This window comes from Salmo salar, unplaced genomic scaffold (genome assembly GCF_965601325.2).
Source record: "Salmo salar unplaced genomic scaffold, fSalSal1 ptg000566l, whole genome shotgun sequence".
NCBI classification, from domain to species: Eukaryota; Metazoa; Chordata; class Actinopteri; order Salmoniformes; family Salmonidae; genus Salmo; species Salmo salar.
The window spans coordinates 960,606-983,575 of record NW_027675420.1 but is presented as its reverse complement, the minus strand read 5'-3'; the positions used below and the strand labels follow the sequence as shown (position 1 = coordinate 983,575).

The 22,970-nt window shown below is 39.3% G+C and overlaps 1 protein-coding gene and 1 long non-coding RNA gene across 2 annotated transcripts; one reads left to right on the top strand and one right to left on the bottom strand.

The window, feature by feature from the left end:
* Nucleotides 1-9,470: 9,470 nt before the first annotated feature.
* Nucleotides 9,471-19,989, top strand: LOC145876286 (uncharacterized). The gene is made up of 2 exons (XM_082972075.1): nt 9,471-10,016; nt 19,825-19,989. Exons 1-2 carry the CDS (start codon nt 9,659-9,661, stop codon nt 19,875-19,877), a joined length of 411 nt encoding a protein of 136 aa, XP_082828201.1. The 5' UTR covers nt 9,471-9,658; the 3' UTR covers nt 19,878-19,989.
* LOC145876301 (uncharacterized) lies at nt 16,567-18,947 on the bottom strand. The gene is made up of 3 exons (XR_014391490.1): nt 17,752-18,947; nt 17,415-17,461; nt 16,567-16,985 (listed from the first exon to the last, which is right to left on the bottom strand). It is a non-coding gene; the product is annotated as an uncharacterized LOC145876301 (long non-coding RNA).
* Nucleotides 19,990-22,970: the final 2,981 nt, after the last annotated feature.

Below are 22,970 nucleotides of genomic sequence, written 5' to 3'. Positions count from 1 at the left end.
GCCCATAACATCACCAACAATAACATAGTAGAGACCCATAACATCACCACCAATAACATAGTAGAGGTCCACCCATAACATCACCACCAATAACATAGTAGAGGTCCACCCATAACATCACCACCAATAACATAGTAGAGGTCCACCCATAACATCACCACCAATAACATAGTAGAGGTCCACCCATAACATCACCACCAATAACATAGTAGAGGTCCACCCATAACATCACCACCAATAACATAGTAGAGGTCCACCCATAACATCACCACCAATAACATAGCAGAGGTCCATAACATCACCAACAATAACATAGTAGAGGTCCACCCATAACATCACCACCAATAACATAGTAGAGGCCCATAACATCACCACCAATAACATAGTAGAGGTCCATAACATCACCACCAATAACATAGTAGAGGCCCACCCATAACATCACCACCAATAACATAGTAGAGGTCCATAACATCACCACCAATAACATAGTAGAGGTCCATAACATCACCACCAATAACATAGTAGAGGTCCACCCATAACATCACCACCAATAACATAGTAGAGGTCCATAACATCACCACCAATAACATAGTAGAGGTCCATAACATCACCACCAATAACATAGTAGAGGTCCATAACATCACCACCAATAACATAGTAGAGGTCCTTAACATCACCACCAATAACATAGTAGAGATCCACCCATAACATCACCACCAATAACATAGTAGAGGTCCACCCATAACATCACCACCAATAACATAGTAGAGGCCCACCCATAACATCACCAACGATAACATAGTAGAGGTCGACCGATTATGATTTTTCAATGCCGATGCCGATTATTGGAAGACCAAAATAAGCCAATACCGATTAATTGGACGATTTTTTATATATATTTGTAATAATGACAACTACAACAATACTGAATGAACACTTATTTTAACTTAATATAATACATCAATAAAATCTATTTAGTCTCAAATAAATAATGAAACATGTTCCATTTGGTTTAAATAGTGCAAAAACACAGTGTTGGAGAAGAAAGTAAAAGTGCAATATGTGCCATGTAAAAAAGCTTTTAACATATAACTATTTCTCTCTATATCATTTGAAATTCATATACATTTTTATTTATTTATTTAATTTATATATTTTCTTACCTTTAGTGGGTTAACTGCCTGTTCAGGGGCAGAACGACAGATTTGTACCTTGTCATCTCGGGGATTTGAACTTGCAACCTTTCAGTTACTAGTCCAACGTTCTAACCACTAGGCTACCCTGCCACCCAGAATGTTCTTATAGGCACTTTAGTATTGCCAGCCTAATCTCAGGAGTTGATAGGCTTGATGTCATAAACAGCGCTGTGCTTCAAGCATTGCTAAGAGCTGCTGGCAAACGCAGGAAAGTGCTGTTTGAATGAATGTTTGAATGAATGCTTACGAGCCTGCTGCTGCCTACCACCACTCAGTCAGACTGCTATATCAAAGATCAAATCATAGACTTAATTATAATATAATAACACACAGAAATACGAGCCTTAGGTCATATTCAATTTAATATCGCTCTTCACCGACCCAGGAAGGGGTGGGGCCAAACAGGTGTTGTACCTCGTTTCCCTCCTTCAGGGAACAGTAATTATAGTCATAAAGTTACACTCCCTTTCAGTTGGTCAACTTCGGTACAACATACTATGGGGAAATACAATCATTCCCCAACTGACCCAAACGGATACTAAATGAAACGGCCCCTGGCAGACCACCCAGACCTGACCCCGCAAGATTGTTGTCAATTTATTAATTGTCTTTTGTTTGAAACACTCCTGTCAATGTTGAGTAAGGACGCACACCTGAATACGCATATAGAAGTAGGACTAGTCTACCTGGCCTGTGTGCAAATGTAGGTCTATAAATGTGCCCATTTGGTGATGTCTGATAGTATTTCTGATTGTCTTAACGCACCACCACTAATGAGTTGTGGAGCTTCTCAAAGTATTATTTTCTTCACATCAAAAAGCAAGTAAACAAAGTCTAATCAAAATCAATTGCAAATGAGAATAGTTCCTCAAAGTATTTAAAAAATATATTTCCAGCTCTCACCCTTTCGATAAACACTCAGCATAAAAGGGAAAAATGTAATGCTCTGATCCAGTGGAAATGTCATAAAAGACCTGATTACTTCTTATCCTTTGCACAAATAGCCTACAGCTGTGTCTGTCCAGAACTCACTGGCAGGGAATAAGGCCCAGAATATTTTATACAATGTTGCAGGCTTGCTATCACAAGTTTAGGAGGACCCAGTTGATAGTTGATATGTTTTAAGTTTGTTGTAGACAGGCCATGTGCAGCAAATGTGATTTATAGGATATTTTCTACCTGCAGGCTGCAATGTTTTTATTTGTTGGTTTTATGTAGGCTATTTTTACATAGTTGGCAATGGCAATAAAAGTTACTTTTAGATTTGTATAATTTTCTTTTAGATTTAGATAGAATGTAGATTAATCACAGACAATGATTTTAAAATCTTCCATGAAAATGTGCATATGAAAATCCTAACTGGCACCAGATCAGTAGAAATGGTCAGATAAATTGCCACTCGAAATGGAAAAGGTTCGAGTCATCCCTCGAGTCATTTGTGTGTCTTAATTATTTGGTCAAACAGTGTGCTTAAAGCATCAGACCAGTTCAGTACATATAGTTGATTTTATTAAAACACATGGGTTGTGTCTATATATGGAAAAATATACATAACATTTAAACCAATCGATTGGTAGAAAGAACAGATGACTCTTGGTTGACCAAGATGTATTTTAGTTGGGGACAGCACTAGAACATGATGTTGGGGCCCCTGAGTGGTGCAGCGGTCTAAAACACTGTATCTCAGTGCTTGAGGCGTCACTACAGACACCCTGGTTCGAGTCCAGGCTGTGTCACAACTGGCCGTGATTGGGAGTTACAGTGAGGGAAAAAAGTATTTGATCCCCTGCTGATTTTGTACATTTGCCCACTGACAAAGAAATGATCAGTCTATAATTTTAATGGTAGGTTTATTTGAACAGTGAGAGACAGAATAACAAAAAAATCCAGAAAAACACATGTCAAAAATGTTATAAATTGACTTGCATTCAATGTTTGGGGCATCGCGACTGGTTACCTATTTTGATGTGATATGAAAGTATTGTGTGAAATTATTTTGATGTGAAAGTATTTTAAATAATTTTGATGTGATATGAAAGTATTATTTGAAATAATTTTGATGTGAAAGTATTTGAAATAATTGATGTGATATGAAAGTATTATTTCAAATAATTTTGATGTGATATTTAAGTATTGTGTGAAATTATTCTGAATTGATATGAAAGTACAGCGATTTATGTTTCTAGAAACGTATCGCAATTGAGAATCGATTCACATTTAGATGGATTATTTGACTATTTTAGCTGCCAGAGCCAGTCTACCTCTGAAAATAACATTCAGTCCTTGGACCTTGAGGAGTAACGGGGGCAGCAATCAGCAGTAGAAACAATAACAAAGCGAACTCCCTGCCCGTTTCGGTAAAAAGCTGAGGGATGGGGCTGGAGAAATGTAACCATCCATGATATCAACATTATAGTTTTAACCATGTTTTGAGGATATACAGTGTTTGTTTATATTTACTGACAAACATTGGAGTAAATAAAAGCTTATATTTTGGGTTCTGATGGGGTACGACAGTTGAACTAAGCTCATGAGGCATTTATAAGTGATTTCTTCAAGAAACAGATGGGTACATATCATTAATGTATAAGTCCCAAAATGGATGTAACAACTGCTGATTGCCCCTTTAAGAGAACATCTTGGGCTAATCTAATAGGAGATATTGAGGACTACAGTATTTCAGGCATTGTCATTGGATGCATTTGATCAATTGTTAACGTTTTGTTGATGGTCCACTCTTGATGTTCTACACGTTACAGTGTAGCTTCAGCCATTCCTACAGAACAACATTAAAGTGTAGAACCCCTTTACTGCATATTGGTTCAACGACTGCAGAGACGGTACTTACTGGTGTTAAACAGATCTCCAACCTCCTCTTCTTCCTCCAATGTGACAGTCATCTCCCCCTCCTCCTCTTTCACTCCAAAAACTGCCTCCTCTTTCTCTTCCTCCTCTTCTTTTACTGTAACATCCTCCTCCTCTTTCACTCTGAACGCCTCTTCCTCTTCTTTAACTGAAACGTCTTTCTCTTCTTCTTTCACGCTAACAGCTTCACCCTCTACTTGTTTTTGTATTGTAACATCTTTCTCTTCCTCCTCCTCTTTCACAAGAGCTTCTTTCTCCGTCCAGCAGACCTCCTCTTTAACAGGAGGAGAGTAGCTTAGTGAACTCATGGTCGGGGATGTTAGCTAGTTAGCATTAGCGACTAGCCTAGTTCTAAGCTAACTTAGCAAACCAGCTAGCTGACAAACAACGTAAATATATAATTAAATGGGCCAACAAGTACATACGACAGAAGTGTGTTTAATACACATCGACTAATATACACCAAAACAGTGTAAAGAGCGTGAATGTTGTAGCTATGTTTGCTAGAAAGCTACCGAGGTGTCTGACTAGCTGTTGTTGTTGAAGGAGCGTCCCGTCCACTAGATTATACGTCACACTGGCAGCATCGCCTGAACCTAAAAGACGCACATCGCCATCTGCTGACTGGACGAAGCAACGCAGTTGAGGAACCAAACGTTTATTTTTCATTTATTTCATAAAAGTTTAATATTATATTAAGTCGTTCAAAGAGAAGCATGTGTTGATTGATTCGTTTTTAATGAGTGAGAAATTGAAACAAACTTTACACCCACTACATATTTGCATTGAACCATACTTCTGACATGGATCATTTTGATCCCAGAGGCATATCTTTTTATCATGGCCAAAATGTGGTTTATTAAATTCTTCCAATTTTTCATGACTTTGTCAATCAACTTGTTCTTAATAAATCTAAATCATGGTTTAGTGTTTCTGTATCAAAATGGACTTTTAACAAATTCAAATCCTTTGAAGTCATTTTGACACCAGCCAAAAGCACCTTTGATAAATAGGACATTTATTTCAAATCAAAATCACATTTTATTGGTCACATACACGTGTTTAGCAGATGTTATTGCGGGTGTAGCGAAATGCTTGTTTTTCTAGCTGCGACAGTGCAGTAATATCTAACAATTTTACAACATATACCAAATACACACAAATCTAAGTTTCTCTGTAGACATGATCCATCCCACCAGAGGGTGGAGGGGCTCCTGTATCAGTGGTTTTGACCAGATAGACACATGCAGATACACAGTATAGTGCCTCCCATGTACTCTCCTAAGATTGGACTTTTCTATACCACGTATCACATGACTGTGTACAAAACTGCCAGCGGTAGAAAACTCTGCCAGTGGTAGAAAGTCTACCAGGGGTATACAGTGCATTCGTAAAGTATTCAGACCCCTTCACCTTTTCCACATTTTGTTACGTTACAGCATTCTTCTAAAATTGAATAATTTTTCACCCTCATCAAACTACACACAATGACAAACCCAAAACAGGTTTTTAGAACATTTTGTAAATGTATTTACTTTTAACATTTCTGCAGCATTGAAGGTCCCCAAGAACACAGTGGCCTCCATCATTATTTAATGGAAGAAGTTTGGAACCACCAAGACTCTTCCTAGAGCTGGCCGCCTGGACAAACTGAGAAATCGTGGGAGAAGGGCCTTGGTCAGGGAGGTGAACAAGAACCCGATGTTCACTCTGACAGAGCTCCGGATTTCCTCTGTGGAGACGGGAGAACCTTCCAGAAGGACAACCATCTCTGCAGCACTCCACCAATCAGGCCTTAATGTAGCAATGATTAAAGTGTCAAAATGTATTTCAATGGACAATTCAGTGAACTGTTCTGTGAAAGGTGTTGGCTAGAGATGACATGCAGGAGCTTGCAGGGATTTGTAGTCTTGCATGTCGTCTACTTTGATGCTAATTAGCATTTTAGAATCCGAGAGTAAAGAGACACAAATATATTGATACAAGTATTTGTAATGGATCCCCATTAGTTCCTGCCAAGGCAGCAGCTACTCTTCCTGGGGTTTATAATGGATCTTCATTAGTTCCTGCCAAGTAAGGTCGGGGAGCATGCCAGCCTGCCTGAACCGCCCCTGAACTAACAGGTATAAATGATGGGTTATGAATTAACAGGCATAAATGATGGGTTATGAATTAACAGGCATAAATGATGGGTTATGAATTAACAGGCATAAATGATGGGTTATGAATTAACAGGTATAAATGATGGGTTATGAACTAACAGGTATAAATGATGGGTTATGAATTAACAGGTATAAATGATGGGTTATAAATGATGGGTTATGAACTAATAGGTATAAATGATGGGTTATGAACTAACAGGTATAAATGATGGGTTATGAACTAACAGGTATAAATGATGGGTTATGAATTAACAGGTATAAATGATGGGTTATGAATTAACAGGTATAAATGATGGGTTATGAACTAACAGGTATAAATGATGGGTTATGAACTAACAGGTATAAATGATGGGTTATGAACTAACAGGTATAAATGATGGGTTATGAATTAACAGGTATAAATGATGGGTTATGAATTAACAGGTATAAATGATGGGTTATGAATTAACAGGCATAAATGATGGGTTATGAATTAACAGGCATAAATGATGGGTTATGAATTAACAGGCATAAATGATGGGTTATGAACTAACAGGTATAAATGATGGGTTATGAATTAACAGGTATAAATGATGGGTTATGAATTAACAGGTATAAATGATGGGTTATGAATTAACAGGTATAAATGATGGGTTATGAATTAACAGGTATAAATGATGGGATATGAATTAACAGGTATAAATGATGGGTTATGAATTAACAGGTATAAATGATGGGTTATGAATTAACAGGTATAAATGATGGGTTATGAATTAACAGGTATAAATGATGGGTTATGAACTAACAGGTATAAATGATGGGTTATGAACTAACAGGTATAAATGATGGGTTATGAACTAACACATCCCCTGCGAGCCCAGGCATTTCAATACATTCAGGATTTCTTACGGTCCATGTGCAATGTATATGGTTATCTCTGTCTCTCTCTCCATCTCTTCTTTAACAAGCAGCCATGTTGTTGTCATTCCACTAGGGACCTGTTTTCAGCATTTTAAGTCTGCAGTCAATAACCACTGCACTGGGATTATCCCTCTACACCCTTTACACATGTACTGCACTGGGATTATCCCTCAACACCCTTTACACATGTACTGCACTGGGATTATCCCTCTACACCCTTTACACATGTACTGTACTGGGATTATCCCTCAACACCCTTTACACATGTACTGCACTGGAAATATCCCTCTACACCCTTTACACATGTACTGCACTGGAATTATCCCTCAACACCCTTTACACATGTACTGCACTGGAAATATCCCTCTACACCCTTTACACATGTACTGCACTGGAATTATCCCTCAATACCCTTTACACATGTACTGCACTGGAATTATCCCTCAATACCCTTTACACATGTACTGCACTGGAATTATCCTTCTACACGTGTACTGGAAATATCGCTCAACACCCTTTACACATGTACTGCACTGGGATTATCCCTCTACACCCTTTACACATGTACTGCACTGGGATTATCCCTCTACACCCTTTACACATGTACTGCACTGGGATTATCCCTCTACACCCTTTACACATGTACTGCACTGGAATTATCCTTCTACACATGTACTGCACTGGAATTATCCCTCAACACCCTTTACACATGTACTGCACTGGGATTATCCCTCTACACCCTCTACACATGTACTGTACTGGGATTATCCCTCTACACCCTTTACACATGTACTGCACTGGAATTATCCCTTTACACATGTACTGCACTGGAATTATCCTTTTACACATGTACTGCACTGGGATTATCCCTCTACACCCTTTACACATGTACTGCACTGGAATTATCCCTTTACACATGTACTGCACTGGAATTATCCTTTTACACATGTACTGCACTGGAATTATCCCTTTACACCCTTTACACATGTACTGCACTGGAATTATCCCTTTACACATGTACTGCACTGGAATTATCCTTTTACACATGTACTGCACTGGGATTATCCCTCTACACCCTTTACACATGTACTGTACTGGAATTATCCCTTTACAGTTAGAAGCACTTCCTTTAAGAGTGTGCTCCTAATCTCAGCTCGTTACCTGTATAAAAGACACCTGGGAGACAGAAATCTTTCTGATTGAGAGGGGGTCAAATACTTATTTCCCTCACTAAAATGCAAATCAATTTATAACATTTTTGACATGCATTTTTCTGGATTTTTTTTGTTGTTATTCTGTCTCTCACTGCTCAAATAAACCTACTATTAAAATTATAGACTGATTATTTCTTTGTAAGTGGGCAAATGTACAAAATCAGCAGGGGATCAAATACTTTTCCCCCCCACTGTACATCTACATGATGTATTGTTACACCATGTAGGAGCAGTATAGACCTAGTCTGTTCATTATATACATCTACATGATGTATTGTTACACCAAAAAAAAGGGAAATTATATTATTTTATACTAATACAATTGCTCAGAGAAAGAGATTTAGTTTAACATGTAATTCTCAAAAGGCAGGGGTCTGAATTATTGCTACCCATGTTTTCAATACTCCAGCACTCTCCCCTTGGGAGGATAATGACACTGAAATGTTTTATGAGATTAGAGAACACATTGGGTGGTATCTTAGACCATTCCTCCATACAGAATCTCTCCAGGTCCTTGATTTATTTAGTCTGTCTTGTGGACTGCCCTGTTCAATTCAAACCACAGGTTTTCAATGGAGTTCAAGTCTGAAGACTGAGATGGCCATAGAACATTTTTGATTTTGTACCCAATTTACAGTTTCTTTGTTTTGCTGGAAGATCCACTTATGGCCAAGTTTCAGCCTCCTAGCAGAGAGGTAACCAGGTTTTGGGCTAAAATATCCTGGTAGTGGTTAAAGTTGATTTATTTTATACATTTTTGCTCATCTTTATCAAGGGTATTAATAACTAGGTGCTTATTTTGATATCTTGTTTTTTGACTGAGTCAGAAATACAGATGTGGAGTAGATGTAGAGTTTGTTTTAAATTCTCATAAAAATCTGAACTAATCAAACAACACTTGTTGCTCTTTATACGTGTTGATATAATATTCATATTTAATGGAGAGAAAAAAAGTTTCCCTAAACTGCTTTATAATATTATAATTCAATGAAGAATAAAAATAGTTTTCCCTCCTCAACTGCGTTTCCTCCCTCCAGACAGCAGATGGCGATATGTGTCTTTCAGGCGATGTTTCTAGTGTGACGTATAATCTAGTGGACGGAACGCTTCTTCAACAACTGCAGCCACCTCGGTAGCTCGCTAGCCGACAAAGTCGGAACATTCAAGTTCTTTAGACACTTTCCTGGTTTAATTGTAACTGTGATTTAAACATACTTATGTGGAAACAACGAGCTACCCCATTTAATTTAATATTTACGTTGTAAGTCAACTATCTGGCTGGTTAAGTTAGCACTAGCCTAGCTAGCTAACATCCCCGACCATGCGCTCACTAAGCTACTCTCCTCCTGCTAAAGAAGAGGTCTGTTGGACGGAGAAAGAAGCTCTGGGGCTGAACGTTGTCGTGAAAGAGGAGAAGGAAGAGGAGGATGTCACAGTAAAACAAGAAGTAGAGGGTGAGGCTGTTACAGTGAAAGAAGAAGAGAAAGACGTTACAGAGAAAGAAGAGGAAGACGCGTTCAGAGTGAAAGAGGAGGAGGATGTTACTGTGAAAGAAGAGGAGGAAGTGAAAGAAAATGAAGACGTTTTTGGAATGAAGGATGAAGAGGGGGAGATTACTGTCACATTAGAGGAGGACGAAGAAGAGAAGACTGGAGAGCTGATTAACACCAGTAAATACAGTGAGTACTATCTAATAAAACAGGGACATTGATCTGATTAACACCAGTAAATACAGTGAGTACTATCTAATAAAACAGGGACATTGATCTGATTAACACCAGTAAATACAGTGAGTACTATCTAATAAAACAGGGACATTGATCTGATTAACACCAGTAAATACAGTGAGTACTATCTAATAAAACAGGGACATTGATCTGATTAACACCAGTAAATACAGTGAGTACTATCTTATAAAACAGGGACACAAACTCTGCAGTTGTTGAACTAATGTGTGATTTTAAAAGGGCATTCTACACTTCAATATGTTTTTGTACTGTATGAATTGTTCATGACGTCCTTTCCTGTTGAAAAGTGATATATAAATACAGTAAATTATAAACACACTAAAGGGAAACAAATAAATGTTTTGAGCAAAATAGTGTTTTTTTAGACAACTGCAAACTAGAAGGAGTGAGTGATGTCATAGTAAGGCCTCCAAGGAGTTGGCTTGATGGGAAGTCGTGATGTCATCCAATAGGAGGCTGATCTTCATGTGAATATTCATTATTCTTTTTAAAATCCTTCCTGTTCTGTCAAGTTGGTTGTTGATCATTGCTAGAAAGCCATTTTCAAGTCTTGCCATAGACTTTCAAGATGATTTAAGTCCGAACTGTAACTAGGCCACTCAGGAACATTCAATGTCATCTTGGTAAGCTCCTCCAGTGTAGATTTGGCCTTGTGGTTTAGGTTATTGTCCTGTTAGGACAGTTTTTTGTATTCAGATCTCTGAAATGCTCTCTAACTACGTAACATTTAGTGTCTCCTTATGTTACGCTGGGGAAACAGTTTTCATGGGCACAGAAATCCTAAATCATTTCAGAGTTTGCTAAATCCAATGGTTCTAACCAAGAGTCACCTTAACTTTATTGACAACACCCAAATGGATACTGTCATTAACGTGGTTCTTCAATAATTACACATAATTCTTAATACTGTAGCTGTTTATTTACAGTCACATGTTCAACTATCATCAGCTGATCCACGAAATCATTTTCTGAATGACAGTCACATGACAAACATCACGACATGGAACAACAACCAAAGTGCTTCTTCATTCATTACTCTGGTAAAGACAGTTATGCCGTGCTCCACGTTGGATCCAACATCCCAAACAAATCGATGTTTATAATGTGTTACTGTCTGGCTGATTTACAGTAGGGTCTCATTACTCTGTTTGTGCACAGAGATACACTCCACGTTGGATCCAACATCCCTACTTTGCTCATAATGTGTAGAGAAATGTTCCTTGATGGATAGGCTATTGTACAACACACAGAGCTATTTTCCTTTATTCAGGACATTTAGAATGACAACACATTACAGAGTAGCCTAGTGGGATTATTCACAAAATTATCTGGTGATCAGGTTATGAAACGTCACGACAGACATTTTAGTGTCCATGTTTCACCTGAAATATTAAATGATTTATAGTCCTACGTCTATGTCGTTGTTAGATAAAGTTATGGGTCCTACAGTAGGTCTATGTTATTGTTAGGTGAAGTTATGGGCCAATTTGTTAAACACTTAGTGTACAAACCCTCATTGTCAGGCTGATGTTAAAGCTAGCCAAAGAGCATTTTACTGGTTGAAGTGTTTTTTAAGTGTAAAGCAGTTGATTTGCGACAATAACACAAACATATTAAGCAGGAGGTTCAAACGAGCTTTACAATTATAATCCAAAAGTAATGTTAAATGCACTCATATGCAACCTGTAAATGGAGGCTATTTTTGCTGTCAGCCTATGAGAACTCTCCTGAGTTTTCCCCCACAGTGCTGAATTAGTGAATAGACAGAACTTAATGTGAGTTTACTTGAGTAGCACTCCTGATCTTGTCCTGATAGTGCGCTGTAATATTCAGAATACATTGTGAAAAACGATCATCTTCGCTCACCATTTTTGCTCCAGGCAGATATACTACATCCATAACTAGTGGTTTCCTCATTACCAGATATCCTACATCCATAACTAGTGGTTTCCTCATTACCAGATATACTACATCCATAACTAGTGGTTTCCTCATTACCAGATATACTACATCCATAACTAGTGGTTTCCTCATGACCAGATATACTACATCCATAACTAGTGGTTTTCTCATTACCAGATATACTACATCCATAACTAGTGGTTTCTTCATTACCAGATATACTACATCCATAACTAGTGGTTTCCTCATTACCAAATATACTACATCCATAACTAGTGGTTTCCTCATTAGCAGATATACTACATCCATAACTAGTGGTTTCCTCATTACCAGATATACTACATCCATAACTAGTGGTTTCCTCATTACCAAATATACTACATCCATAACTAGTGGTTTCCTCATTAGCAGATATACTACATCCATAACTAGTGGTTTCCTCATTAGAATGGAGGAGTTTCTACAACCAAATTGCGTGTGCATCGCTGCAATTTTAGCAAACACAGAAAGGGGCCTATATTGGAGGCCAAAGGTCATCTGGCACACTGCTTAGGTCTTGACTGTCTTGTCAAATGTTGTACAACTTCATGGGTACTCTCTGGTCATCCCTTTTTACCTCAAATAAACAGTGGATTTCTGTATATATATACAGTGTGTATGTACGTGTATATATATACAGTGTGTATGTATGTATGTATGTACGTGTATATATATACAGTGTGTATGTATGTATGTATATATATACAGTGTGTATGTATGTATGTATATATATACAGTGTGTATGTATGTATGTATGTACGTGTATATATACAGTGTGTATGTATGTATGTATGTACGTGTATGTATATATATACAGTGTGTATGTATGTATGTACGTGTATGTATATATATACAGTGTGTATGTATGTATGTACGTGTATGTATATATATACAGTGTGTATGTATGTATGTACGTGTATGTATATATATACAGTGTGTATGTATGTATGTACGTGTATGTATATATATACAGTGTGTATGTATGTATGTACGTGTATGTATATATATACAGTGTGTATGTATGTATGTACGTGTATGTATATATATACAGTGTGTATGTATGTATGTACGTGTATGTATATATATACAGTGTGTATGTATGTATGTACGTGTATGTATATATATACAGTGTGTATGTATGTATGTACGTGTATATATATACAGTGTGTATGTATGTATGTACGTGTATATATATACAGTGTGTATGTATGTATGTACGTGTATATATATAGTGTGTATGTATGTATGTACGTGTATATATATACAGTGTGTATGTATGTATGTACGTGTATATATATACAGTGTGTATGTATGTATGTACGTGTATATATACAGTGTGTATGTATGTATGTACGTGTATATATACAGTGTGTATGTATGTATGTACGTGTATCAGATTACATGGAGAGGGGGGACCTGATCCTAGATCATAATGAATCAGATTACATGGAGAGGGGGGGACCTGATCCTAGATCATAATGAATCAGATTACATGGAGAGGGGGGGACCTGATCCTAGATCATAATGAATCAGATTACATGGAGAGGGGGGACCTGATCCTAGATCATAATGAATCAGATTACATGGAGAGGGGGGGACCTGATCCTAGATCATAATGAATCAGATTACATGGAGAGGGGGACCTGATCCTATATCATAATGAATCAGATTACATGGAGAGGGAGGACCTAATCCTAGATCATAATGAATCAGATTACATGGAGAGGGGGGGACCATATCCTAGATCATAATGAATCAGATTACATGGAGAGGGGGGACCTGATCCTAGATCATAATGAATCAGATTACATGGAGAGGGGGGGACCTGATCCTAGATCATAATGAATCAGATTACATGGAGAGGGGGACCTGATCCTAGATCATAATGAATCAGATTACATGGAGAGGGGGACCTGATCCTATATCATAATGAATCAGATTACATGGAGAGGGGGACCTGATCCTATATCATAATGAATCAGATTACATGGAGAGGGGGACCTGTCCAGTGCGTGTGTGTGTGTCCAGTGTCTGTGTCAAGTGTGTGTGTGTGTGTGTCCAGAGTGTGTGTGTGTCCAGTGTGTGTGAGTATGTGCCCAGTGTGTGTGTGTGTTCAGTGTGTGTTCAGTGTGTGTGTGTGTTCAGTGTGTGTGTGTTCAGTGTGTGTGTGTTCAGTGTGTGTGTGTGTGTATATGTGTGTGTCCAGTTTGTCCAGTGTGTGTGTGTGTCCTGTGAGTGTGTGTGTCCAAAATGTGTGTGTGTGTCCAGTGTCTGTGTCAAGTGTGTGTGTGTATGTCCAGAGTGTGTGTGTGTGTGTGTCCAGTGTGTGTGAGTATGTGCCCAGTGTTTGTGTGTGTGTTCAGTGTGTGTGTGTGTGTGTGTGTCAAGTGTGTGTGTGTATGTCCAGAGTGTGTGTGTGTGTGTGTGTGTGTGTGTCCAGTGTGTGTGAGTATGTGCCCAGTGTTTGTGTGTGTGTTCAGTGTGTGTGTGTGTTGAGTGTATGTTTATGTGTGTGTCCAGTTTGTGTCCAGTGTGTGTGTGTGTGTGTCCAGAATGTCTGTGAGTGTGTGTGCATTTTGTGTCCAGTGTGTGTGTGTCCAATTTGTTTCCAGTGTGTGTGTGTGTGTTGAGTGTGTGTGTCCAGTGTGTGTGTGTGTGTCCAGTGTGTTGGTGTGTGTGTGTGTGTCCTGTGTGTGTGTGTGTGTGTGTGTGTGTCCAGTGTGTGTGTGTGTCTGTGTCCAGTGTGTGTGTGTGCGTGTGTCCAGTTTGTGTGTGCGTGTGTCCAGTTTGTGTGTGTGTGTGTGTGTGTGTGTCCAGTGTGTGTGTGTGTGTGTGTGTGTCCAGTGTGTGTGTGTGTCTGTGTCCAGTGTGTGTGTGTGCGTGTGTCCAGTTTGTGTGTGTGTGTCCGTGTGTGTGTGTGTCCAGTGTGTGTGTGTCCGTGTGTGTGTGTGTGTGTGTGTGTGTGTGTGTGTGTGTGTGTGTGTGTGTGTGTGTGTGTGTGTGTGTGTGTGTGTGTGTGTGTGTCCAGTTATTATTTCAGGGACACTGAGTCGCCAACATAATAAACCCTAAACCCTGGATAGAGGGGCTCAGTGAATGTGGAGGTGAATGTGATCAGGTGGGTCAGTGTGTCAGAGGAGGCTCTATAGAAGGACAGAGTGCCGGCTGACCAGTCCAGATACACTCCTACTCTGTGGGATCTGGAGGAGGGGACGTCTATGGTAGTGGAGTTATTATTATACCAGCTGGAGGAGGGGACGTCTATGGTAGTGGAGTTATTATTATACCAGCTGGAGGAGGGGACGTCTATGGTAGTGGAGTTATTATTATACCAGCTGGAGGAGGGGACGTCTATGGTAGTGGAGTTATTATTATACCAGCTGGAGGAGGGGACGTCTATGGTAGTGGAGTTATTATTATACCAGCTGGAGGAGGGGACGTCTATGGTAGTGGAGTTATTATTATACCAGCTGGAGGAGGGGACGTCTATGGTAGTGGAGTTATTATTATACCAGCTGGAGGAGGGGACGTCTATGGTAGTGGAGTTATTATTATACCAGCTGGAGGAGGGGACGTCTATGGTAGTGGAGTTATTATTATACCAGCTGGAGGAGGGGACGTCTATGGTAGTGGAGTTATTATTATACCAGCTGGAGGAGGGGACGTCTATGGTAGTGGAGTTATTATTATACCAGCTGGAGGAGGGGACGTCTATGGTAGTGGAGTTATTATTATACCAGCTGGAGGAGGGGACGTCTATGGTAGTGGAGTTATTATTATACCAGCTGGAGGAGGGGACGTCTATGGTAGTGGAGTTATTATTATACCAGCTGGAGGAGGGGACGTCTATGGTAGTGAGATTATTATTATACCAGCTGGAGGAGGGGACGTCTATGGCAGTGGAGTTATTATTATACCAGCTGGAGGAGGGGACGTCTATGGCAGTGGAGTTATTATTATACCAGCTGGAGGAGGGGACGTCTATGGCAGTGGAGTTATTATTATACCAGCTGGAGGAGGGGACGTCTATGGCAGTGGAGTTATTATTATACCAGCTGGAGGAGGGGACGTCTATGGTAGTGGAGTTATTATTATACCAGCTGGAGGAGGGGACGTCTATGGTAGTGGAGTTATTATTATACCAGCTGGAGGAGGGGACGGCTATGGTAGTGGAGTTATTATTATACCAGCTGGAGGAGAGGACGTCTATGGTAGTGGAGTTATTATTATACCAGCTGGAGGAGGGGACGTCTATGGTAGTGGAGTTATTATTATACCAGCTGGAGGAGGGGACGTCTATGGTAGTGGAGTTATTATTATACCAGCTGGAGGAGGGGACGTCTATGGTAGTGGAGTTATTATTATACCAGCTGGAGGAGGGGACGTCTATGGTAGTGGAGTTATTATTATACCAGCTGGAGGAGGGGACGTCTATGGTAGTGGAGTTATTATTATACCAGCTGGAGGAGGGGACGTCTATGGTAGTGGAGTTATTATTATACCAGCTGGAGGAGGGGACGTCTATGGTAGTGGAGTTATTATTATACCAGCTGGAGGAGGGGACGTCTATGGTAGTGGAGTTATTATTATACCAGCTGGAGGAGGGGACGTCTATGGTAGTGGAGTTATTATTATGCCAGGCAGAGTAACTGTTGTCATCGCAGACCAGACTCCAGGACTTGTCGTTGTATCCAAGCCTACAGTCATTACCCCCTCCTCTCCTGCTGATTCCTTTATATGTCACTCCTATACCAGCCCCCATTATCCCACTCCACTCTACCTCCCAGTAACAGCGCCCAGTCAGACCCTCTCTACACAGCACCTGTTTAAGGTCCTCAAATCTCTCTGGGTGATCAGGATACGGCTGCTCCTCTCTCCTACATGTCACCTTTCTGTTCTCCTCAGACAGAGAGAGGAGTCTGTTTACTGTGTTTAGGTCCAGTGTGAGATCACAGACATCTGATGGATGAAACCAGACACAATATTAGAAATCACCATCATTCACATTAGAATGTTAACTCACTTTTCACTAATTCATTTAATGTAGATGTTTCTAGGTATCAAAAGGAGAAGTTAAGGTAACTTGAGACTTGTTGAATGATCACATGTTATACTGTATGGTAATATAAAACACACTTATTCACAATAATTACAACACACACCCACACACACACACACACACACACACACACACACACACACACACACACACACACACACACACACCACACACAGCAACTCTTTGTAAATGTTGGTGTCCCTGATTTGTGCTTCTGTAGAACTACAGATGATATTTAATATGACCAAGTCAGTAATGATGGTGGTCTTTGACTTAACTTGAATTAAGACTTATTCTTAGTCATATTCTTCACAGCAGTCAACACTCACATTTTCTAATTCCAGGTTTCATTCTGAACTCTCCACCATGTTCCACACTGTAGCGGTAAGCAGAAAAACAGACAGTCAATGAGTGATACACCTGAACTCACACACACACACACACACACACACACACGACACACATACACACACACACGACACACACACAGGACAAATACACACACACACAGGACAAATACACACACACACACACACAGGACAAATACACACACAGGACAAATACACACACACAACTTTGTCCAAGTGCTGGTCAGAATGTTTGTCTTAACCAGCCTGAGAAGTCAAACATGTCTGATATGAACATTGACATAAACCCTCTACATACTTGAGTTTCTCCAGTCTGCAGTGTGGATCCTCCAGTCCAGCAGAGAGCAGTCTGACTCCTGAGTCTCCTGGGTGATTGTAGCTCAGGTCCAGCTCTCTCAGGTGTGAGGGGTTTGACCTCAGAGCTGAGACCAGAGAAGCACAGCCTTCCTCTGTGACTAGACAGCCTGACAGCCTGCAAAGAGTCAAATCATATTAAAATCACACTGCTATTCTTTGGTGGTGAAAATAGTGGCAGTATATTTCTTCAACATATTTAGATATATCAGTGTCATGAAACCTGCCATATCTATTCAGAAATTAATGTATCATATTATAAATGACTAATTATCAACGCTTTGCCTGCAGATAGAAACATGTATAGTACAAATATTTGAGTAGACTGACCAGACCAGTTTAAAAGCAGTATCAGTCAAAAGACAGACAGTGAGGTATCAGATTTAGATTGTATTGAGTATACAGTCCACACCATATCTATTTCGACAGTGAAGATAACATTTTAAATGTGGCTCTAAACTCCAACATTTTGGATTTCAGATCAAATGTTTCATATGAGGTGACAGTATATAATGTCACCTTTTATTTGAGGATATTTTCATACATATCTGTTTCACCATTTAGAAAAATGAAAGCACTTCATGTATCTAGTCCCCCTATTTAAAAAAGTCATATGTTTTCTGACCAATTCACTCATAGTGTATTAAATTAGTCAAAAGTTTATTATTTGGTCCCATATTCTTTGACTGCAATGACTACATCAAGCCTGTGACTACCATGATTGAGAAAGATCATGAATAATAATGAGTGAGAGAGTTACAGAGGCTACAACAAAACATGCTAACCTCTCACCATTACCAATAACAGAGACTACAACAAAACATGCTAACCTCACCATTACCAATAACAGAGGCTACAACAAAACATGCTAACCTCTCACCATTACCAATAACAGAGGATACAACAAAACATGCTAACCTCTCACCATTACCAATTACAGAGGCTACAACAAAACATGCTAACCTCCCACCATTACCAATAACAGAGGCTACAACAAAACATGCTAACCTCTCACCATTACCAATAACAGAGGCTACAACAACACATGCTAACCTCTCACCATTACCAATAACAGAGGCTACAACAAAACATGCTAACCTCTCACCATTACCAATAACAGAGGTTACAACAAAACATGCTAACCTCTCACCATTACCAATAACAGAGGTTACAACAAAACATGCTAACCTCTCACCATTACCAATAACAGAGGATACAACAAAACATGCTAACCTCTCACCATTACCAATAACAGAGGTTACAACAAAACATGCTAACCTCTCACCATTACCAATAACAGAGGATACAACAAAACATGCTAACCTCTCACCATTACCAACAACAGAGGATACAACAACACATGCTAACCTCTCACCATTACCAATAACAGAGACTACAACAAAACATGCTAACCTCTCACCATTACCAATAACAGAGACTACAACAAAACATGCTAACCTCTCACCATTACCAATAACAGAGACTACAACAAAACATGCTAACCTCTCACCATTACCAATAACAGAGGCTACAACAAAACATGCTAACCTCTCACCATTACCAATAACAGAGACTACAACAAAACATGCTAACCTCTCACCATTACCAATAACAGAGACTACAACAAAACATGCTAACCTCTCACCATTACCAATAACAGAGTGGGTTTGATCTTTGTTAGTAGAATCACAAGCCTCACTGCAGGTGTCAGGAATCCCGCTTCCTGAGTCTGTTTCTGCCTGAGCTGACTGTTTTCTGTTTGGAGTCTAAGGGTGCGTTCAGAAACCTATCTGGTTGCCAGGCGACGAAGTTAGGCGGGAGATCTAGTGATTACCCTACACCTGCATCTCATCAACCTTCTGCACACCTGGTCCTGATCATCACCTCTTCATAAGCCCTGAGCTGACATCCATTCCCTGCTGGATCGTTAGCAACGAACAGCCTCATGTTTCCTGAGCTAGTCTTGTTGTTTTGTCCTTGTTACTGGTTACTCACCCCCCGTTTACTCTGTCTACAGTCATCCTCCCGGAACATTCAACTCCCTTGCCTGGCCGTCGGTGGATACAGTGACGTCATTGAATCCACCCATCTACTCTCATCAACTCACCTCCGCTGCCGCTCTGTCTCCTGGATCACTCAAATTACACATCAAGACTACCAATAAATACTCACCTTCATTTTACTCACCTTGTCCTGGTCTGCTTCTGCGTTCTGTCTTAGAGAAACGTGACAGCAGGCATGGAATATGGGACAACATGCTAAACTTATGACTACTTTAATACACTATAAGTAATATGTCCGAATAATTACGACTTTTTCAAATGGGAGAACTACATGCATAAAGTACTTTCATATCTGATAATACTGACCTCAGAGTCTCCAGTTTACAGTGGGGATTCCCCAGTCCAGCAGAGAGCAGCTTCACTCCTGAATCCTTCAGGTCATTGTTACTCAGATCCAGCTCTCTCAGGTGTGAGGGGTTTGACCTCAGAGCTGAGGCCAGAGAAGCACAGCCTTCCTCTGTGACTAGACAGCCTGACAGCCTGCAAAGAGTCAAATCATATTAAAATCACACTGCTATTCTTTGGTGGTGAAAATAGTAGCAGTATATTTTTTCAACATATTTAGATATATCAGTGTCCTGAAACCTTCCATATCTATTCGTAAATTAAAGTATCATATTATAAATTACAAATTATCAAAGTTTTGCCTGCAGATAGAAACATGTATAGTACAAATATTTGAGTAGACTGACCAGACCAGTTTAAAAGCAGTATCAGTCAAAAGACAGACAGTGAGGTATCAGATTTAGATTGTATTGAGTATACAGTCCACAACATATCTATTTCGACAGTGAAGATAACATTTTAAATGTGGCTCTAAACTCCAACATTTTGGATTTCAGATCAAATGTTTCATATGAGGTGACAGTATATAATGTCACCTTTTATTTGAGGATATTTTCATACATATCTGTTTCACCATTTAGAAAAATGAAAGCACTTCATGCATCTAGTCCCCCTATTTAAAAAAGTCATATGTTTTCTGACCAATTCACTCATAGTGTATTAAATTAGTCAAAAGTTTATTATTTGGTCCCATATTCTTTGACTGCAATGACTACATCAAGCCTGTGACTACCATGATTGAGAAAGATCATGAATAATAATGAGTGAGAGAGTTACAGAGGCTACAACAAAACATGCTAACCTCTCACCATTACCAATTACAGAGGCTACAACAAAACATGCTAACCTCCCACCATTACCAATAACAGAGGTTACAACAAAACATGCTAACCTCTCACCATTACCAATAACAGAGGCTACAACAAAACATGCTAACCTCTCACCATTACCAATAACAGAGACTACAACAAAACATGCTAACCTCTCACCATTACCAATTACAGAGGCTACAACAAAACATGCTAACCTCCCACCATTACCAATAACAGAGGTTACAACAAAACATGCTAACCTCTCACCATTACCAATAACAGAGGCTACAACAAAACATGCTAACCTCTCACCATTACCAATAACAGAGACTACAACAAAACATGCTAACCTCTCACCATTACCAATAACTGAGGATACAACAAAACATGCTAACCTCTCACCATTACCAATAACAGAGGCTACAACAAAACATGCTAACCTCTCATCATTACCAATTTATTTATTTATTTCACCTTTATTTAACCAGGTAGGCAAGTTGAGAACAAGTTCTCATTTACAATTACGACCTGGCCAAGATAAAGCAAAGCAGTTCGACACATATAACAACACAGAGTAACACATGGAGTTAAACAAATGTAACCCTCTCACCAGGCTTGAATATGACTTTCACAATATTAACATATGTAGAGTATCTCAGCAGCATGGGATGTTAGGTGAGAAGGACATCTCCAATATGAATTCCTATTGTAAACTATCTAGGGTTATGACAATAGGGTATTAACTTCAGATGAAATGATTATAGGTTTCTGTTATTGAATCAGGATAAACCATCCCATGCATTAAATTAAAACAATCAATGACTCCACCAAGGCAACATACATAACGTTCCATATGTGTATTAAAACATTTTCAAACACAAATACATGTTCAGACACAACATCAAAAGAAAAAATAAATAATAATAAACCCCAATGAGTCGTGCACAACCCGTGTCCAAATTAAGCCCCTCACATTGTGGTTACTCACTACTTGGTAGATATTCCCTCAGCGAAGTATGGCAGTTCCATGCAGGTTTCCTCACCAAGTCCAAGGCAGCACAGCGACCCATGCAGACAGTACTCCTTAGCCGTAACCGATATCCCCATGGCAACACGAACTCGTTAAGCTTCCCAAGCAATTATCTCCCGGTGTCACACGATGCTAGGCTAACCTCTAGGCTGGCTAATACCTCCACGACGAGACGGTAGCTTCAGTCTTTACTAAGTTTTAACTAAATTATAACAACTCTTTTATTAAATAAAACATGTATTTCCCTTCATGTCTTAGTAGCTATGGGTTTTGTTGTAGTTCTGTCGTCTTCTTTTATAATTTTTCTTCACCAACCGTCCTGAGGTAAAACGTCCATCCTTTCATCAACGTCTTTTTCCCTCCCGTTAACCAGGTCAACTCCCATTGGCCACAACTTAACAAGCGACCTTATTGGTCAAAACGTAAACTTCAAAGTAAAACAAACTATTCACTTATACATTAAATAAATATTTCTTCAAAAAGCATAATGCATTAACAACATTACAGTTTAGGAGCAATTCAATCATCTTTTAAATATAATACCAATTAATTATAACAAATAAACTCAATACTTGGTTCAAACAAGGGTATTACACAAACATACAGTCAATAATACAGTAGAAAAATAAGTCTATATACAATGTGAGCAAATGAAGTGAAATAAGGGAAGTAAAGGCAAAAAAAAGGCCATGGTGGCAAAGTAAATCCAATATAGCAAGTAAAACACTGGAATGGTAGATATGCAGTGGAAGAAAGTGCAAAGTAGAAATATAAATAATGGGATGCAAAGGAGCTAAATAAATAAATACAGTAGGGGAAGAGGTAGTTGGGCTAAATTATAGATGGGCTATGTAAAGGTGCAGTAATCTGTGAGCTGCTCTGACAGCTGGTGCTTAAAGCTAGTGAGGGAGAT

Coding starts and splice junctions, on each gene's coding strand:
- LOC145876286 (XM_082972075.1), top strand. CDS start 9,659: ATGCGCTCACTAAGCTACTCTCCTCCTGCTAAAGAAGAGGTCTGTTGG. Junction 10,017..19,824: donor GATTAACACCAGTAAATACA/GTGAGTACTATC, acceptor CTCTGTCTACAG/TCATCCTCCCGGAACATTCA.